General features: G+C 42.0%; 1 protein-coding gene across 12 annotated transcripts in view; it reads left to right on the plus strand.

Moving 5' to 3' along the window:
• The window catches only part of LOC120556381 (A-kinase anchor protein 13), a 121,619-nt gene that overhangs the window by 55,614 nt on the left and 45,089 nt on the right, over positions 1-20,916 (plus strand). For all 12 annotated transcript variants that reach the window (XM_039795942.1, XM_039795941.1, XM_039795940.1 and 9 more), the window contains 3 exons: positions 7,652-7,706; positions 14,965-15,110; positions 18,316-18,680. In XM_039795942.1, the coding sequence (XP_039651876.1) occupies positions 7,652-7,706; positions 14,965-15,110; positions 18,316-18,680 (566 nt within the window). The remainder of the gene's footprint in view (positions 1-7,651; positions 7,707-14,964; positions 15,111-18,315; positions 18,681-20,916) is intronic.

Below are 20,916 nucleotides of genomic sequence, written 5' to 3' on the forward strand. Positions count from 1 at the left end.
GAAAAGAAAAGGGAGGGAAGAAGAGAAGGAGGGAGGGAAGATGAGAAGGGGGGAGGGAGTAGAGCTGGAGTCTGCTAGAAGGCTGCTTCTGTGGCCAGATGTGATCTTAGCAGGCAGCTTCAGCTCTCCTCAACAGTGCTTCTGCTGGATGTTCTGCTGTTTAGTAAATCTGCTCGGGATATTTAAGGGACAATGTACGAGCGACACAAGCGGAGGTACAGTTTCTGTGCCAAAGGAGAGCGAGCTGTGGACGTGGTTTTGATAAAGGTAGGCTACCTATCTGCACTTTCAAAAAAAGTTGCATGCTATGATAAAAGTGCCACTGCTACAGTAATAACCGAACCGAAAACACCGTTAAGTGCTTCAAACAGATAAAAAATGATGGCAAAAGCATTAAAAGCAAGGTAACAAAATAAAGGCAGGGCTGAAATCGTAAAAGTAAACCATAAAATAGATAATTAATGACATTATTACATGAACTAAAGTCCATTAAGGAGAGTTTCATGAAGTGATTTAGCAGCTCAAGCCCCTGAGACAGATTGTTGTTTAAAGGCCTGATCACACTTATCCTTAAAAGCTGTCCAGAAAAAGTTATTTCTGAAGTTAAACATAATCAAAACTGTCACAAAGTGCTTCAACATGTTTTTACAAACCTGTAGTCATCTCCCAGAGATGTTGTGATGGCTTTTGCTGTGTTGCACCCAGGGAGATGATTGCATGGTTGTTGATAGTGGCCCTCCAGACACAGAGTGCTGATTATTTTGGGGTGGAGTGTGGTTTCTGGATGTACGGTGCATGGGTATGCTGCATTGAACACCAAGGCAGATGCCTGCACTCTATCCATCTCTGTGGAATAACTGTGTATGAAACTTAATGAGGCTCAGACAGTTTAAGGTCTTTCTGGGATTTTTTGTTGAGGATAATAGATACTTGAAGAACAAGTACTGAAAAACCATAAAGCTAAAACAAAATATAAAGTCCGTTGATGTTCCTAAAATGTCTCATCACACTGCAAAGTTGGGACCTTTCTCTTTCGTGCAAAGGTCCTGTTACTCTACCAATAACGTTCTGTGTCAAACCATTTGAACTGGGTGTTCTTTATAGCACCAAAAAGTGTTATATAAAGCCCAAATGGCACTACTACACAGAACCCTTTTTTATGGCATTTTTCCACTGTGCCTCTGATTTTTCTTTTGGATGTAGGACAGCAGTTTGTCAGGTTTGTTCTTAGTAAACGTGTTGTGGTTATAATCATAAGATGTTCCCTTCCAGTAGACAGTGATGAGCCTGCTCCGATCAAGATTAATACTATCCAGGTAGTTTAGCTAGTCAGCATATTAGTGGATAGTTGGATCGGATGTTAACAGATGCCCCGGAAAAAAATATCTATAAATGTACATCCCATACATTTAGGGATGTGTTACATATGTGATTACAAGACTGATATGAATGATTAATGATTATCATTCATATAATCATTGAATGATTATTAATTTTTCTGACCATTTTCTTGATGCCACTGTTCTAGCCATGATAGCGTGTTACTGGATGGCAATGTTTGTCACTTTGGTCCAGACTGAAATATCTTAACAATGTAATGGATGACCATACAATGTTGGTACAGACGTTCATGTCCCCTCAGGATGAATTGTAATTGCGTTGGTGATCTACTAGTCTATAACCTTGATGTTCCACTTTGGGGATTGCTCCGGTGCTGCAGGAAATTCTGCCGAAGGCATATATTTTCGCCGATTTCCGTTTCCTTCCACTTTCTTTTTAGTTGGAACTTTAAACTCCGGTGGATTTGTGAGGACTATGGTTAACTGCTCCTCAGATCTCTGCAGGGTAAATCCAGACAGCTAGCTAGACTATCTGTCCAATCTGAGTTCTCTCTCGCACGACTATTTTACAGCGGCTCCGTGCAGAGCTTAGCGCCGCCCAAGATGATTATGATTTTAATAACCACTGACTGAAAGCTGGAATATTAATTAATTACTATGCATTAACTAAACTATGACCGACACCCCTGTAGACATTTGACTTGTCCTACATTACGTCATGTTGGCCATCATGCTGTCTGCTGGTCGGGACATCCAGAAGCAGAGCAGAGCCGACTGGGAGGTACTGAGAGGAAAATATCTATGAAGTGGATTGCTCTGGTATATGTAACACATCTCTTTAGTTTGTTGTCACATTCTAAACTTGGACCTGATGTCAGCTCTTCTTTTCACCTTTTTGTGTGTGTGTGTGTGTGTGTGTGTGTGTGTGTGTGTGTGTGTGTGTGTGTGTGTGTGTGTGTGTGTGTGTGTGTGTGTGTGTGTGTGTGTGAGAGAAAGTGGGAGCGATATGATGGTGTGGGAAAAAGGCAGCGCTGGGCTAACGGTTTCCTCTGGACTCAGATGGAAAACAGGCATTTGGCCAAATGACTTCATTCCAACCAGCGTTTCACATCCCAGCATTTCTCCTGGCCTGAAGTCACAAAACACATCATCACTCTGCTTACCAAGTACAGTAACTGTGAATGAGCCTTTGTACTAACTAACATAGTACTACAGTGTATACAAGCACATGTTGTTCTGCAGATAGATGGCAAACATGCACTTCTAACAGGCCAGGAATTAACCAATCTTACTTTCCTTTTTTGGACATTTATTTCGTCCGTTTTTCTTCTTCATTCTTGATCATCTTGTGGTTGCGGGAATATTTGTTTCCTCTGTAGGTAAAAGGCTCTGACCCATTTGCTTGTAATATTGGTGATGTACTATCTGAAGATTATTCTACTGTAGATCTCAAAGGAAATCATTCTTAATCAAATATTCCAAGTGTTCTGGTGATTAAAAAGAAAAGTCCTTCAGCCAGAGGGCCCAGATTTAATCATCGACTATGCTAAAATGTTCTTAAGCAAAACCCTGTCTCTGTCAGGGTCCACTTGTGCACTATTCTGTCGCTGACTGCAACCTCTGACCTTTCTGTGAAGGGAGGTCAGAGGAAAGAATTTCAATAAGAGGCACTTCATAAGTTGTCTTTAAAATATCAAATTGAACCCAAAGCAAATCCTGTGTAGCAGTTGGGTCATTGTCTGACAGCTGATATATATTTGCTTTTATCCTGTAAGGTAAGTTGATTTCAGTGCACGTTCAAGGTGCAACAGAATAGGCTTGTCCTCACGTCTGCTGTCAGCTGCCCTGAGGGATCAAACCTGGTATACATACTTGGCTGGAAACAGTCATTCAGTCAGCCACGGCATCTTTCAATGCTGTGGACCCTCTCTGGCCGCCTGCCTGTTTAGAAACAAGGCAGCGATCCAAGTCCTGCTTGCCCCGGCATACACAGACCAGTCCGCCTTTTTATTTTTAAACCAGATGTGTTTTTACTGGGTACAGTTTAGATTCCCCCGGCGCTACAAATATGCACTGGGCCGTTCAGACTCCGGACTGCCAGCTTTCAGAGGGGGGATTGGTTCTTCACTCGGTGGCTGACTGACTGGTTTGCAGGCCTTCTAACTGGCAGGAACACTTGTTTGATAAGCGTATGGTTGGCTGACTGGTAAATGGCTGGCAGCCTAACTTGCTGTCACCTTGTGCCTCTTGGTTTGTACTGTAACATATTCTTACATCCTCACCTCCACTGATCTTACTACACATTCAACCCTACATTTTCCCTTTGTCCATAGTGCTTCTTTCAGGAATAGGCAAAGCACATTTTTCCTGAAAGAGGGGAGGACCTAATTATGTTTTCTCCAAAACAAAGCAAGTATTACTTTAGTGGCAGCTTCAGGGTTGCAAATGCCCCTCTCTAGGAGAAGTGTCCACTTCCTATCCCATCATGCCTAAGAGTTCAGTTAATTCTATAGTCTTTTGTTCAGGATCTTTGTTTCTATCTGAAGTTCTACTGTCACTGCTTTGCTGTAAGGTCAAGGCATGTAACCTTATGTAATATGTTGCAGTCACTGGCAATCATTTGACTTCTGAGCAGAACCTTTGTGTGTGTGTGTGTGTGTGTGTGTGTGTGTGTGTGTGTGTGTGTGTGTGTGTGTGTGTGTGTGTGTGTGTGTGTGTGTGTGTGTGTGTGTGTGTGTGTGTGTGTGTGTGTGTGTGTACTGGCGCCCTCTGTGACCAGCTAATCTTTCCTCGTCAGCGTGTTTGTTCTCTCTCAGCGGGCACTGTTTGATATCTCAACACAGCTGTGAGAAAAGAAAAAGCCTGTGTGTGCCGTCTGCATGCATTTGTGTGTGTGTGGGATTTTGTTGTGTGCATGTGAGACTTGATGAGTGAAAAAAAGGAGCACAAGTGTTTGTAATAAGTGTGCATGCATGCAGCACTGTTGGCTGATGGAGGTGAGTTGGTATGTAAGTGCCTGTCACTGTGTTTGTTAGAATGTGTATGGTCACAGTGGGTACTTTGACACACACACACACACACACACACACACACACACACACACACACACACACACACACACACACACACACACACACACTCGCCACTCTCAGGCCTAGACAACAGAGCTCAGTGTTTCTCCTGGTCTCAGCAGACTTGTCAATAGTGTTGCTGGTTGGTTAGGACTCACTCATCGTTGTCTTGATTCTTGATGTGTTTTTAACCTCCTGACTTGTATCTTATTGTTCGGTCTCTGTTCCCTAGTTTAATCAATAACTGCAGTGTCTGTAATCAAATTAGTATTGACTTTTTTCTCTTTTTATTTGTAGCAGTCTGTTTTTGTGACAGTCTTTACACTACAATGAAAACTGCTATAAAGAGTAATTACAAAATGTAAATACATTGAAAGGCTATTGCTGACATTCCAAACATGCTGGTTCGAGCCTCTTAACCATGAGGATTCGCTGCTTTTCTTTTTTATATCATTGTAAATTGAATATTCTTATGTTTTGGATTGCTGGTCTGAACAAAAGAACTAACAATTTGAAGATCCTGGGCTCTGAGGAAAGTGTTCTAGGCCTTTTCACGTTGTTTTTATATAGACTGCATTAATTGGTTAATCAAAAAAAAAGAGTAAGCCCTGACTGCAGTACGCAGATCGAGGAGTGGCTCAATGTGGGTGGAGCTAAACGTTTGACTCCGCCCACTTGCCAAATAGCAATTGGCAGAGCCATTTCTCTAAAACGCAGGACTTTCAAGCTGACCGGGAGATCTTTTCCCGCGTGTGAAGTTTGCTTTTCCGTGCTGTTGTTTTTCTTAACCCAACGTCGTTCGTTTGGCGTCCCCGGAGATAACGGCTCGTTTCCCGAATTTCCTCCTTATATCCTTTCCTTAACCCAGCGGGGAGTGGAACCAAAACATCTACCGGAAATTATAGACCACCGGCCGGCAGCCAGCGTCGTCCGCCCGCGGTAGTGTCTTCGGCAGCCGAGCGCTCCCGGCCCGCTGGCAGTTAGCGTCTCGGCAGCCAGCGTCCGTCCTCACAGCGCGATCCGTCGCGGGCAGCCAGCCGCAGCCAGCGTCCGTCCGCAGCAGCCAGCGTCCGTTCGCGGGCAGCCAGCCGCAGCCAGCGTCCGTTTCGCGGGCAGCCAGCGTCCGTTCGGGAGCCAGCGTCCGGCCCCGCGGGCAGCCAGCGTCCGTTCGCGGGCAGCCAGCGTCCGTCCGCGGGCAGCCAGCGTCCGTCCGCGGGCAGCCAGCGGGCACCCGGCATCCAGCGTACGTCCCAGGGCAGCCAGCGTCCGTTCGCGGGCAGCCAGCGTCCGTCCGCGGGCAGCCAGCGTCCGTCCGCGGGCAGCCAGCGTCCGTTCGCGGCCAGCCAGCCGGCAGGTTAGTCCGTCCAGACTTTCCCAATTGCCACTTCGCCTCTGCCTTAACAACCGTCAGTTGTTGTCTGGCGTTCCCCAGAGACCAGGGCTCATTTCCCGGGAGTCATGTTTGCTTTCCCCGTTCTTCTTTTCCTAAACCCAACCCCGTTCTTTTTTCCTTTTTACAATTCAAATATCATGGTTTATTATAATCTATATATCTATAATTCAAATATCATTATTTATTATAATCTATATATCTATAATATATATTATATTATAAAGGTGTTGCATTGACGTTTGAGAATGTGCTGCCTGATGTCCGCCACCAGATGGCGCTCCCACGGAGTCAAACGTTTAGCTCCGCCCACATTTGGCCCAACCCCGATCTGCGTACTGCAGTCAGGTGCAATTGAAAAAAAGAAAATGTTGCAGGGGCCTCTGCAGCTTGCCAGCTTCACCTTATGGTGAAAACAAGACTCCAGGAAGCCACTCCGTCCTGCCAAGAAGTAGTCCAGCATATAACCTTATGTAAAACCACACATTGTAGTTATTACACTTTATTATAACTTTAGTTATTTATGAATGAAACCATTAATTAATGAATTATTTCATTGGTTAGTAGGCTTTAGAGGTGCTCATAAGTGGACAACCTTTGGACAGAGCCAGGCTTGCTGTTTCCCAGTGTTTCCAGTCTATGCTAAGAACAAAAACACTGAACATGAATTGGTATATTCAAATTCTTCATTTCACACCCCAGGAATAGCTGTTTTCATCTCAGCATCACAGAAACAAGGTTAAGTGTATAAGTGACCCAAGGGACTGTTCATTCTCACTGACCTGATAAAAGCTAGGATCCATACAGTGGCTAGAAGTATAAGTGTGGTGTAACTGAAACTCAAGAGTTGACTTGGTGGGCCATGGTGGAACAGCATCTTTGTTTTGTTCCTCTTTCAGATTAACGATAAGCAACGTGTTTATACTGCGTCTGGAGGTTCCTTTGTACAAGTCCTACACAGCCTAGTTTAAAGGGCCATGCTAAAGCCTGTTGATCTCAGCCAGGCTTAACCTGGGTTTACTAGGCTTGGAAGTTAAATGGGAATATTTAAGGAGGGTGGGGGGGACGACAAGCTACTAGCAAGAAAGAAAGGAACAAACCATTGAAGGACAGACCATAAAAATATTACCATCTATCCTGTATTACAGTAGCCTTATCTCAGTTCAGAAATCACTTGACCAAGCCATGTTTTCAGGGTCTCTGCTGAAGAGCTTAGTCTTAGCAATCTAGCTGTATTAATATATCATTTATCTATTTTTAGTTTACTTTGTTTATTTACATGCCGTTGATGGAGTTCATTATAAAACAATGAGCTTCTCTGAGTCTCTGTTAGTTTCACATTCAGAGCTGCCACTCAAATCTGTATAGCTTCGGCTGAGCTGTTGAAGCTTTTGTGTTGCCTGCGAAAAGGGGGAAGCCTGTGGCTTTCTTAAACACACACACAAACACAGACACACACACACACACACACACACACACACACACACAGCTGTTGTATAGACACTCGGACCACAGAGGAAGCAGAGTCCCAGGGTTGTGTGATTACAGCCAACCACAGATCTCTGACAGGCAGTATGTGTGTGTGCGTTTGAGTTGGTGGCAGTCTAACTGTGACTTCTGAAGGCTGTAAACAGACCAAAGTTAGACCTTTCCTCTAGGAGATGGAGCCGGAGCGTAGCCACTAAGTCCGATGAATAGTCCGCTGTTCTAAAGGGTGTCTTATCGTTGCCACCCATCCTGTGTACTGAGCAACACTTCCTATCTGCCACGCTGGTCTGCATCATTATTTCTTTGTGGGTGACGGTCACATGTTGCTGAGGCTGATTCAGTGTCTTCCTGTTTCTCTGTAGATCCACCGAGACAGAGAGGCGTCGTTCCATCAGTCCTGCAACACTCAACACTCAGGTAAGATTTACTCTTAGCCGCTAATAAACTAACTTCTTTTGTCAGAACGGGGTATGAATTCAAATAGTTTTTTTGGGCATGTTTTTGTTCTTATGAATGTAGAAGTGGGTCATCTATGCATTAATGTTTATGCTCTTTTAAAGCCCATTTGTTTGAAGTTATAGCAAATTGATGTTTGGCCTTGTGACGTTTTAAACAGTGTGGTTGAGGTGTCACTGACACAAAGCAAAGATACTTCATCGTTTGAGCTTCAGCATTTGGCTGCACTGCCTGAGTGCTGTAATGGTGATCGAAACCTTGTTTTTAAAAGGTACTTAAGAGTACCTCTTTTAAAATACATTAGCAGAACATCCACTGTACAAGGGTAGAATCTTATATAATACACTGTATCAGTAAGGCCTTACACTAAGACAGAAGACTGCTGGCTGAAATGTACTAAACAGTAAATGACTTAATCTGTGGAGTTTATGACCATTAGTGGAGATGTAGAGCAGCGTTTTGATGAGCGGGACCTCGTTTTTATCCCATGGACGCAAGGATGTGGATACACGCCACAAGCATGAAGATGAAGTGTTACATATTTTGCCAACTCTGCAGGTCGGTGACAGTTGGTAGAATTCCAGTTGACCCTACAGTGTTTTTGGAAGTGACTCTGTACTTGTAACCGAGCTAATTATTGTCCGTGCCAGTGGTGACTCAGAGAAACCGCAGGACGGACTGTAGGTGGTCAGAGATGTGATGTAAGCTCAGCAAAAGCTAGCAGTAGCTAAACATAGCTAAAGTAGCTTAGCTTTTGTGTATGTCTTACATGCATCTTGTCTTCACCCCGGTTTAGGTAAATCTTTAGTTTAATATTAGTTGTTTTTGTCTTTGTTTCTGTTTTTTTTTTGTTATAAATGTATTTGAGTGTTTAACAAGACTCTACAACCAAGCTAGCAGCTCTTTTTCAGCTGGTGCTAAATGCTAATGTAAGCATGCTAACATGTTTGCAATGGAAATGTTAACATGCTGATGTTCAATAGGTTATATTTACAATGTTCATGTTCGTTTAGCATGTTAGCATAACATGTTAGCACCCCTCACAGCTGAGCTTGTATGGAAATATTTTATTTTTTGTAAGTAATTGGTCATAAACCAAAGTATTAGACAAATTTTAAGTTGGACCTCATGGTGGTAGTAGGTAAGCAGTCAAGGGATCACCAAAGTCATTAGGAGTTATCCTCTGGGGAGCATGAATCTCTGCACTAAACTGAATGGCAATCCCTTCAGTAGTTGTTGAGATATTTCAGTCTGGACCAAAGTGGTGGACCGACTGACCAATCACGTGGCCATCCCTAGAGCCACGTTGCTAGTGTGGCTAAAAACAACATTAGCTCACTCGTCATTGCAGGAAAGGGATGATTGTTGGTGTTGTAGCTGTGGATATATTTCAGTCAGTAAATGAGGGATGACTGTAAAAGAAAATGTTATATATTGACATATACGTATTAATGGGCAACAGCCACAGTAAGATAGGAAAACAGGATAGTATGACCTCTGTAAAATGTGTCTATCTGTGCAGGGACCAGTCTCAATAAAACAAAACCAACAGATCGATGAGAACAAACTGCCTTTTATCTGGGGTGGAAAACAGATGAAACATCAGTCTGTCAGACAGAGAAGGAGAGAATAGGATTGTAATGGATGAGGTGAAGAAATACAGAGGGAAAGAAAGGAAACACAAAGATAGAAAGAGAATGACAAAGAATAGGAGGGTGGGTGAGGGTGGGATTTCCTCTGTAGCAGCTGTGAGAAGTCGGCATCACTTCCTTTTTGGTGAAAATCTCTCTCTCTCTCTCTTTCTCTGGTTCATTTAGTCAGGTTATCAACATCAGATAGTAACAGGAGCCATGGCAGGAAACTGATTGACTGGCTGGTAAATCTCTAATCCACCATTCACACACATGAGCACAGTAGAACAAAATACAATAAACTATTCCCACATGAGACAGGGAAATGTGGTGTCCATTGCATGTACACATGTAATGTACTGTTCACAATTGAGTACCCTATTTAAAGCCATTCTGGCAGCATGGCTCTAGGGTTGGCAATGATGGTCGGGTGGGTGGTTGATCAGCCCACCACTGGAAATATCTCAACCACTATTGGATAGATTGCCTTGACATTTTAGAAGGATATTTATGGTCACCCGAGGTGCTGACATTAGCATTTAGTCTAGCTGAAGCACAAACACTGCGGTGTCTTTGTACAGCATCACAGAGCTGCTAGCACGCTTTAGACTCAGTCTTGTTGTCAAGTAAGTAATAATATATCAGTGATTGACAGACATGGCTCAAAAGACTTTAATGCTTGGTTTGAGAATACAATTAAAGGTGAAGTAAGCAATGCTGTGCAAAGATTGTTGATATTTGAACTCAACTGCCAAAGAAATACAACCTCACTGAATTTGAAAAAATGTGTATTGGATTAACATCACTTACTATACTTGAAGATCTACATGACACTTGAGATTATTAAACTAGACTAGTGAAGAAGGAAGTTAGGGCGTTTGTCAGTGTCAAAGGTCAATGTAAATGGGTTGACCTAGGACCACCCAGCTCAAGCTCAGGGTTGAGAACTCAGTGATAATCTGCTCTGCTTGAGGGTTACAAGTATCAGCCAGTGTTGAACCAATTCCTTCTTGCATGTTTTCTCCATATGTTAATAAGTGATATTAAGTGATATATAGTACAGTTGTGTAAGTGTTGCTATACAAACTCAGACACAGCAGCAAAGACAACATAGAAGGCAGGCACCCAAGAGCACTGACAAGTCTGTGCACAGCCTCAGCCTCAGAACATGCTGTATATTGCCTGTGGTGTGTGATGGGCCTGGATCTGCATCCCATAATATAGCTGGTTAATGTGTTTTTGGAAGGCCACAGCTTGGTAGTGTGCCTGGCTGCCTGTGGTTTGCTGACCTCTGTTGAGTCTTGCTGCTGATTTAAAGTGTTGTTTGTAATGTTGCATGATATTACATTTATCATGGGTGAAGCTGTGTCCAGTTTAGCTCAACTCGATTCAGTAACCCTCATTTATATAGGAGGAGACATGCTGGGTGTGCCTTTGATTCCAGACAGAAATAATACTGTGAAAAAAGAAAACAAAGATATAGGAGTAAATGGTGTTTTAAAATGAATCCGAGTAAAGGTTTAAATTACAGTTTGGTTAAGTAGTGTACTACTCTCTGGAACATGTGCAAGGAAGACGGCAGAGGACAGATTTTTATTTCAGTGAACATGGCAACCTATATGACATGTCAGCAGTCTCTTCACAAAATTGTGAGGTTTTTCCATTATGCATGAAAATATTTTGAACATTTTATTGGTACTTTCATTTTGTGAATGTGTGTTGCTCAAACTACAACATTGAATAGCAGATGGTTCAGTGATCATGAGCTGATTCAGTTTACCTAGTTACAACAGAAAAACACACCAAGCTGCTCTACTACTCAAAAATGTTTTTGGTGCGGGACACTTTGTGCTGCTCAGACCTCAAAGTACAGCCACTGTGGTCAGCCCCCAGTGGTTTGTCAGCATTGTAGAATGAGTGACTAGCTGCTGTCACGCAAATATCCTCTATCTGCAAAACGTCAGCCCAGTTGCTCTAATTTAACATGTCATGTCCTTAGAAAATACAAGGGTATAAAGAAAAATAAGGTTCTATCTGTAAGCGCTGATACAATCTGCACTTAGGGAAACACTTAAGGTAGCCTCAGTGGCAACTTATCTCCACTAACCGTATGAAAATGTGCTGAGAAGAGTGTTTTGAGACAGGGAAGCCCTATGGATACTTTATCTTGTTGGTTATTTCTTACCACATTCATTACTTCAGACTGGATGATTTGTCTGGATCATATCTCTCTTACAATGTTTCTTCTACAGCATTCATCTAACAACACACATTCTCCTCCTGAGTTAAGACTGGCTTCTTTTTTCTTTCTTTATACATTTTTAACTGCATTGAAACAGCAGTAACTGTTTGGATTGCAAGCAATATTTGATTGATCTGAGTAGTTACAGCAATAGTATGGCAACTTCTGCTGAGCTGTGAGAAGTGTGTATGAGTTTTTGCATGACAGTATAGTGATATATTTATATATAGTAATATATAACTAATCTATCTGGGTGATGTGATATGATGATATGACCTATTTGCCGTTGTTTGCTTGCACTGCTGGTATTCTAGAAATTAATGCTTTTTTCTGTATTGGCCCCATTAGTCTCTTATTAGATGTTGCATATACTGTAAGTCAAAGTAATATCTACAGCTGTGTGAGCTGATTCACATTCACCCAACAACCTCAACCACCCACTGACTCATCAGAGCGCTTTACACCTGTTTGTGTGTGTGTGTGTGTGTGTGTGTGTGTGTGTGTGTGTGTGTGTGTGTGTGTGTGTGTGTGTGTGTGTGTGTGTGTGTGTGTGTGTGTGTGTGTGTGTGTGTGTGTGTGTGTGTGTGTGTGTGTGTGTGTGTGTGTGTGTGTGTGTGAGAGAGAGAGTGAAACAGAGGGAGGAAGACAGCTGTCAAAACTCACATTCCCCTGCTAGTTTTGGTGGACAGGTGTGAGGGGGTGGAGTCTAACAAAATCTCCCAGCATCCACTTCTGTCACCAACACTTACACTCCCCTAACACGCACACAGTTACATTTTGGGATCCTCCATTGATGGTGTGCTTGTGATGTTAGACCAAAGGGTAAAATGTTTTGCATCAACTTCCAAAACCATCTTGGTCAAGCTTAAGCTCTGTCGCAGCACTTGGGGTCAAAGGTCAGTGTAGTTTTTGTCTTTGGAGTGTTGTCTTTTCCACTGTGTTGTAAAGAAAACCTACATCCCCCTCTTAATGCCCAGTGTATCTCTGCATGTGACCTTTCTACTGCAGAAATACTTCTATCACAGGGAGGAAAACCCTGTATCTGTCATATTGTGGCCACCTCCCCCTGCTGCTGGATACATACATACCAATATGGAGACATTCATTTCCTAAATAAGATTTAAACCGCTGACACCTCTGATTACAAGATTCAGAATTGAATATTAGTTAGTTTCTAAGCTCTTTCAAGCCCTGTAATGAGAAATTATTGATATTGTATAGCACTGCTTCTCAGATCTGTGAAACACTTTGGAAAAGCAAGCTTTCATTTCAATCAAATTATTGCTGATTAGTTCATCCTCCCAAGATAAGAGTGTGTTAATGAGTGAAATCAACTGCTTAATATCTGAATAAATATATGGACATTTACAGACGTTTGTCTGTAGAAAATAAATATTTCACAGCTGCTAATTAAAATAATGTGTTTTTACACATCTGTGTGTGTGTGTGTGTGTGTGTGTGTGTGAGTGCTGTGTTACTGTACTGGGATCCTAAAGACCTTGATCCTTCCTGACTTCTTGGGCTTAGCAGTTCTTCGGTCAGTGAGTAGGCCTGATGAGGACCCGACTGGATGCCCCACCTCTTCAACCCATCTATGCTTTCATGCAGTTGCATGCATGTGTTTAGTGGTCAGCAGTAAGCAACTAATCAGTTTCAGGAAGTCTAGGACTGTGCCCCCCAGTTGCTCGTTTTTTATTGCAATGTAACAGATTCTTGCCAAAATGAAGGGCTCTGTCACTGACCACTCCCAATGCAGTCCTTTGTCCCATCTCCTGACACCCTGATGGCCCTGTTCTCTGAGCAGCTGACTGCAGCTAAATCTTCAGCCCCGGGATTCCTGGAGTGCCCACTTGCATCACAGATCATTGCCATTGGTGCAAACATACCAGCCGAGTTTTTTCACCTTGTGTCTGTACTGAATGTATGTGTGTCATCATGGCAAAATGTGGTCCTGGAGAAACCTACTGTAGCGGGGACTACCACAGAAGCGGTTTTGAGTACTTTGCCAGGTGTTAATATGTCTGTCTGTCTGCGGCCAGATGTTGTCACCGCGATAGCATCACAACCATGCAGGGTGCAACCATGGAACTTTACCTGTGTGTAGCGGAGATCAAAATGAAGGCTGAGTTCGAAAATGGCTGTGGTCCATGCAAGGGCGCCAGAGGTAGAAGGGTAGAAAGGAGGGAAGGGGACATTGCCCCCCCACACTTTGGCCCAATTATGCATCATGGCTGGTGTGATCCCATTGCAAGATGGTCTCTAGTTAATTATTGTAGACACGGTATCCAGGCACACAAGGAACTTCCTCTTGTTCATATGAGCACAGGGAAAATGTTCCTGAGGGATAAAGAATAACTTCCGCTTTCTCTGGCAAAAATAGACATCAGAAATGATGCAAAATAACAAACTCAGTGAGTGATCTCATCCAGTTGTTCTTGGCATCTGGCTAAAGTAAGCCTACTATTATACATCTGTAGTTGGGCACAATCTTCCTCTTTTAGTTTTGCCTGGGCTATTATCCGTACAAGTCCTTACATGTACAAAAACTGCAGTGTCACAGGGCTGTTGCATAAGAAATGTTGTACTGTGTGCTGACTGTAGGATGGATTACTTGTTTTTAACGAGTGGGCTTTAAAAAAAACATCTGGAATAGTGTTTAAACCCCAAAATGGCTGATGGTGGGTTGCTGTTGAATACCTTTATGTTTAAAAGAGGATAAGAAGGTATTTAATGTGACATATCGCTGGCTATGATTCAGGTGGGGAAGTAGTGACTTACTTAAGTGCACATTGATGTGGCTGATGATTGCACACACTGTAAAAACTGTCTGTGTGCTATCTCTAATTGCTCCTTGTAACTTTAAAGCTAATACAAAATACAGCAGAATGTCTTTGTAAGTCTCCCTGTGTCCAGTTGGCCCCAGGGCTCTTCTCTTCATGAAAGCTGTTCTGCAGTACATCAATATTATTTTCAGTTGTCATTTTCTCTGACTGAGATTTTAACTTCAGTTCTGGTCTCAAGCTTTTGAAACACACAAACAGCAGATGGCTATAGTCAGGACAGTGGGCCATTGATCTGCCAGGCTTTCACACCTTCTCAGATTCCCAGAAGTCTTTTCACTGATGTCTAACAGACCTGCTTATGTATTAGAGGAGGGAATGAAAATATATTATTTTGGAAAAGTGGTGCTTCTCAGTTGGAATCAAACTTTAATGAATGTTTTCCTGATTTATCCTGGTACCTTCATATTTCTGGTTGAGTTAAACAGGTTTCTACGTAAGATTGATCTGTGTTTTCCACCTGCTATATTTCATTATTAACACATTGTTGTGCTGTCTTCTTTTAGGATCCTCACAGTCTTCAGCGTTTCCCAGTTTGCCCAGTAGAACCAGCAGTGCCACCAGCTGTCCCTCCACAGCTCACAGGGACTCTGGCAGCGACATCGAAAGCTTCCTGAATGTGGAGCCAGGATATGACAGTGTCTTCAGAAAGGTCAGACTCAAGGTTTTCTCTTTGTGGCTGGGGTTCGGTGGGAAAACTTTACCTCCAGGACACACAAACTGGACTGATGACTCGAGCTTTGCTAGTTCTATTGTGTTTACCAGCAAAATCCCTTAATCCACTTATTAAAAATCAGTGTTGAGTTCATTATAAACAATGAGCGAAGCCCGGTGGCTCAGTGGTTAGCACTTTTGCCTCACAGCAAGAAGGTTCTGGGTTCGAGTCCAGGTCGTCCCAGCCCTTTCTGTGTGGAGTTTGTATGTTCTCACCGTGCTTGCGTGGGTTTCCGGTTGCTCCGGTTTCTTCCCACCATAAAGACATGCATGCAACTAGGACTACAATTGATGCATTTACAGAAATGTTGATTAATGTGCATTGTCCTAATCAAATAAATAAGTTTAAAAAAAAGCACTGTTGTTCGAATCTTTGTTTCAGGTGGGAATATTTGGGGCAATGAACTAGAACAAAAATATCAGAAAAACAACAACACAGCTCTTATTTGTGACTGTGTTTCTGTAGGAGTGTTGACCAGCTTGTTACAGAATTAAACAGCAAAACATTCAATAAATAAATGTAAAAATTATAGACTGTTAACTTTGATTTAGCTGTGAATTCAGGGTTCAGCAACTTTTACCAAATCCTCGACTGGCTGTGTTCCAAACATCCAATTCACTCAAGCTGAACCCCATGAATATACAGTATATATTTTTGTGTTTGCCCTTGCAACTAGCCCTATAGGGATTGTATAGTATATAGAAAGTACTGTAGCTATTTTGTCAGTCTAGGCTTGACTATTAATTTATCAGCGCCCCAAGGCTGAGATGCCAAACATCTACTAAGCATCTTTTTAAGCCAACAGCTCTACACTGCTGCTAGGGGAGTGCAAGCCGTGGTCCCTGCTGTCACTCTGCTGCTGTTGAAAGTCTGTTTGAAGCAAGCCGCCCTTAGGTTCAGTTTCTGCAGCATTGAGCACTTGAAACATGCTCATGGTAATGTGAGCTGAATTTCCTGTTTGTTGTAAACAACAATGGAGAACGTCAGCGCAGAGAACATCAGCTGCCCGGGAGTATATAGTATGATGCTGAAGGTTAAGTGACAGGGATGGGCAAAATGTGCCATGAAGTTCACAGGCTTTGATTCCACATGGAGACCACAGCAGCTAAATTCAGCTACAGTAAGAGAGGATTAATGTCTTCACTGATCTGTGAAGGGACATTCTCTTTCTTTTGCAAGATACAATACTGTACATTTTCTAGAAGCTGTAGAATAAATGGGCAGAGAAACTCTAAGAAACTTGAATGTTATGACTGATTCTATGTGTCATAGCATTGACTCCAGTAACATGTCAGTTGAGCGGGTGTCATGTCCATGTGCCCTTGAGTCAGTGTAACTTTAAATGCTCACTAGTATCTAAGAGCCTAAAATATAAAATAAAGTTAAGAACTCAGCTGCATCCTTCTCCCAGCTCTAAAGCTAAAGTTATGTGACTCACAAACATGCACTGCAGTCACATGCAGTCAGAACACACACACACACACACACACACACACACACACACACACACACACACACACACACACACACACACACACACACACACACTCATGTGGTCTCTCACTCCCACAAGAAGACGTGTCCGCAGCATAAAGCAGATCTTTCATTCCCAGCTCTCCAACAGAAGCAGCTCTATGCTCGGCTCTCTCACTGCAGCTGGCTGCACAATAGGCCCAGTTAAAGCTCACACCTACAAATTAGCTCTGAATGGACTATCCCATACCTGTGTGTGTGTCTGTGTGTCTGTGTGTCTGTGTGTCTGTCTTGATTGCTTATATTCACTCAGATACTGTAGGTAAGACCGGCCAAGGACATCACAATGAGTCCCTGAAAATGTTGACAAATTTCTGCTTTAAATCTAGCATTTTCTCATTTCCAAAAATCCATATTAATTAACTGACAAATCTCTATCTCTCTCTCTCTCTTCTCTCTCTCTCTCTCTCTCTCTATATATATATATATATATATATATAATAGATATAGATTTGTCAACTACTAACTAACTAACAGCTGTTTAGCTGCTTTGAATCACAGAACCATGATAATGATGAATACATCTTGAAAAGATGTATATAACAATAACTGGGAAAGGTTTGTTTTCACAAGGTTGCCATCATTTATTGGTGTTTGTTTTAATGTCAGTGTTTCTATAAAGTGGCTCTGGCTCATTATCCGGAAGCTTTGCCATTCGGTCCTCATTATATCCCATTCCTGTGGGTTAAATAGCTCTACAGCATTCTCTTAATTCATCGTATACTTCAGTGAAGAAATGCTGATGGATATACAATGTGAGGAATGAGATTTATTAACAATAATTTGAAGGGCATCTGTTTTCTTTTCCGTACTGTATTCTATTCTACTCTAGTCTGTTCAATTCTATTCTACTCTGTTCCATACCACTGTGTTCTATTCTACTATATTCTGTTCTGTTGCATTCTACCCCATTGTGTTTATTCCTTTTTATTTATGCTCTGATCAATTTTAATCGAATTAATTATATTCTCATTATATTCCATAGCATTTTATTCTGTCCTGTCCTGTGTGTTCTGTTCTATATTTACTGTTCTGTTATATTCTGTTTTATTATGTTCTATCCATAGAAATAAAATGGATAGAAAGGCCACATTCACGTTTTCCATTTAATTTATGTTTCTATCCTATTCTGTTCTGTTCAATCCCATTATATTCGTCATCTATGTAGCTGGTAAAATAGTGAAATTGCCTCTTATATTTTATGTGTTCCCCAGTTACTGTAGCTAGATGACCAGGATGTTTCAGGGTTAAGGGCTCCTTCTATGTGTTTCTGTGAGCAGAACAAGGCCCTAATACTGCCAGTTGTAGTACTCTTTTCACTGGAGCGCTCCTTTTATTAGATGTGGGATGGATTTGAATACTAAGAGAAAGCAGCTACTTTTACACATGCCTGTTCCCTGAAATAATAAATCAATCAACATTTCATTAGAGTTTGGCATTGATTTCACTCATTTTTGAATTAATGAAGCTGTTCTTGTGGCTCATGATAAACTGTCACTTTCAGGTGGTGCTTCTTTTACTTTGACAGTCCCCCATTAGCACATGATTCTGAATTGGCAGTGAGGCTTTTCAATAATAATAATAATATATATTTCTTGGATTTCTGCAGAACGATGAACCAGTGACAGGAGGAGACAGTGCCAGCGAGGTTTCCGTCTCCTGTTCCTCAGCAGACGACACCGCCAGTGTCGGTCTGTCCAGCTCTAGTCCCGAGTGCAGCCAGGGCCTGGAATGCAGCTGGAGCCCAGAAGAGAGCATCCAGACTGGGGCTACTATCACTGCAGGACTGGACAGTGGTGGTGGTGGTGGTGGAGGAGCAGGAGAAGCTGAAGAAGAAGCCAAAGACAGAGTGACAGAGGTGCCGCGGCGCTCCTGTCTACTCCGGAACAGTATCCGCTCCCTGTCGCCTCTTCGCCGCCACAGCTGGGGGCCTGGAAAGAACAACGGAGGAGAAGCAGAAATGAACCACAGGAGGTGAGACTGGGAAGGGGACTAGATTATACTTGATTCTTAAAGATGATGTCGATGTCATTCCCAATGTGCCATGTTAAGTGTTTCCTCTTCCTACTGCGAGCAGCTGTGTTTCCATTTCTCTGGTGTTGGTAAGGGAGCTACCAAAATTGGGCGCACACAGATGCAGTCACACAACGACTCAGAGACACACACTCACAGCAGCATGTACAGTATAGTCATCAGTTCACACATACTACTTCGCACCAACATTGACACACTAAGAACATAATGCAGAGCACATTAACCACAAGACATTGACATCTATTTTGTCTTGATAGAATGGCGATGGACTGCTTGTGGAGTAGTTGCCATGCAATAAAAGGCCTGTGCCACGATGTTGGAGTGAAAACAGTAAAACAACTGCTTTTTGACTTTAACCAGCTGCTATTTTTATAATATCCAGGTTGGGCACAAACAGACAATACCACAAAGCTTTCTGTAGTTTGTTTGTTTTACAGTGTAATTAATGACCGAAAGAAGAATCATTTTTTAACCGGAGGTGCCCTTTATGGATACAATGAGGCACCTGGAGCACATAAGAAAGCATGTTGTGCACGCTAGTTAGCATGTTAAGTCAAAACATTTCTAAAAAGGTTCTTCCTGCTGCTAAAAGTGCATGCTGTGTTAAGCAATGACAATTCTGTGACTATAGTAGTATACTTTACATGTAAAGTAAATATATATATAAATATTTAATATATATATATATATATATATATATATATATATATATGTGTATATATATATATGTGTGTATATATATATGTGTATATATATATGTGTGTATATATATATATATATATATATGTGTGTTATATATATATATATATATATGTGTTATATATGTATATATAAATAAATATTTAATATATATATATATATATATATATATAACACACACACATATCTGGAAAAAAAAAAATATATATAACACGGAAAAATTGTAATAGTGACAATTAGTAGTTTTAATGAGGGTGGGTTGTGCATGGGGCTATTTCTTGGCCGGCGTAGGAACTTCCACCACCAGAAGATACTGGGAGGTCACTGCTCCTGGCCAAGAAATAGTTTGGCACATAACCCTGCGTAAAATCACTTCATTTGTAATCGTACCTTTTTAGATGTGGTGGTCTATGGACAGAGCTGGGCTAGCTGTTTCCCCTTGTTTCCAGTCTTTGTGCTAAGCTAACCATCTCCTGGTTCTAGCTTCATATATGAATGTGGTATCAATCTTTTCATCTACACTACCGGTCAAAAGTTTTAGAACACCCCAATTCTTTCAGGTTTTTATTGAAATTCATGCAGTTCAATGTCTTATTGTACTCTGAAATGAAAGAATAGAACAAATGAACAATTTAAGTTAAAAAAGAAATCATGGAATCAGTTTATAAACCAAAATGTATTCTACATTTTTGACTCCTCAAAGTAGCCCCCTTTGGCAGATATAACAGCTGAACACACTTGTGGCATTCTTTCTACAATGGAAATCAAATATTCTTCAGAAAGGTCTTCCCAACTCTGTTGCAGAAGTTCCCATAAATGTGTGGCACTTGTAGGTCGCTTTGCTTTCACTTTTCTGTCCAGTTCATCCCAAACCAGCTCCATGGGTTTTAAGTCTGGTGACTGTGGTGGCCACTCCATGTTTTTAAGCTTACCATCTTGTTCTTTTTTGCTAAGGTAGTTCTGGCATAGCTTGGACTTATGTTTTGGGTCATTATCTTGCTGTAGGATGAACCCCTGACCAACTAAGCTCATACCAGAGGGTACTGCATGGCGCTGCAAAATGCTGTGGTAGCCGTTTTGGTTCAGGGTGCCTTTCACTCTGTACAAATCACCGACCCTGGATCCAGCAAAACAGCCCCAGACCATCACGCTTCCTCCTCCATGTTTGACAGTTGATGTCACACACTGAGGAACCATCCTTTCGCCTACTCGACGGCGTACAAAAATCCTGCGTGATGAACCGAAGATTTCAAATTTTGATTCATCAGTCCATAACACCTTCTTCCAGTCTTCAGTAGTCCATTGACGGTTTCTTGGCCCAGGCAAGCCTCTTTTTCTTATTCTGACATCTTAGCAATGGCTTTCTTGCTGCAGCTCGACCTATCAAACCTGCAGCTCCAAGTCTTCTCTTTCCAGTTGAAACTGAGACTTCTTATTACGACCACTATTAAGCTGTGCTTGAAGCTGTTGTCCTGTG

This window comes from Perca fluviatilis, chromosome 3 (genome assembly GCF_010015445.1).
Source record: "Perca fluviatilis chromosome 3, GENO_Pfluv_1.0, whole genome shotgun sequence".
NCBI classification, from domain to species: domain Eukaryota; kingdom Metazoa; phylum Chordata; class Actinopteri; order Perciformes; family Percidae; genus Perca; species Perca fluviatilis.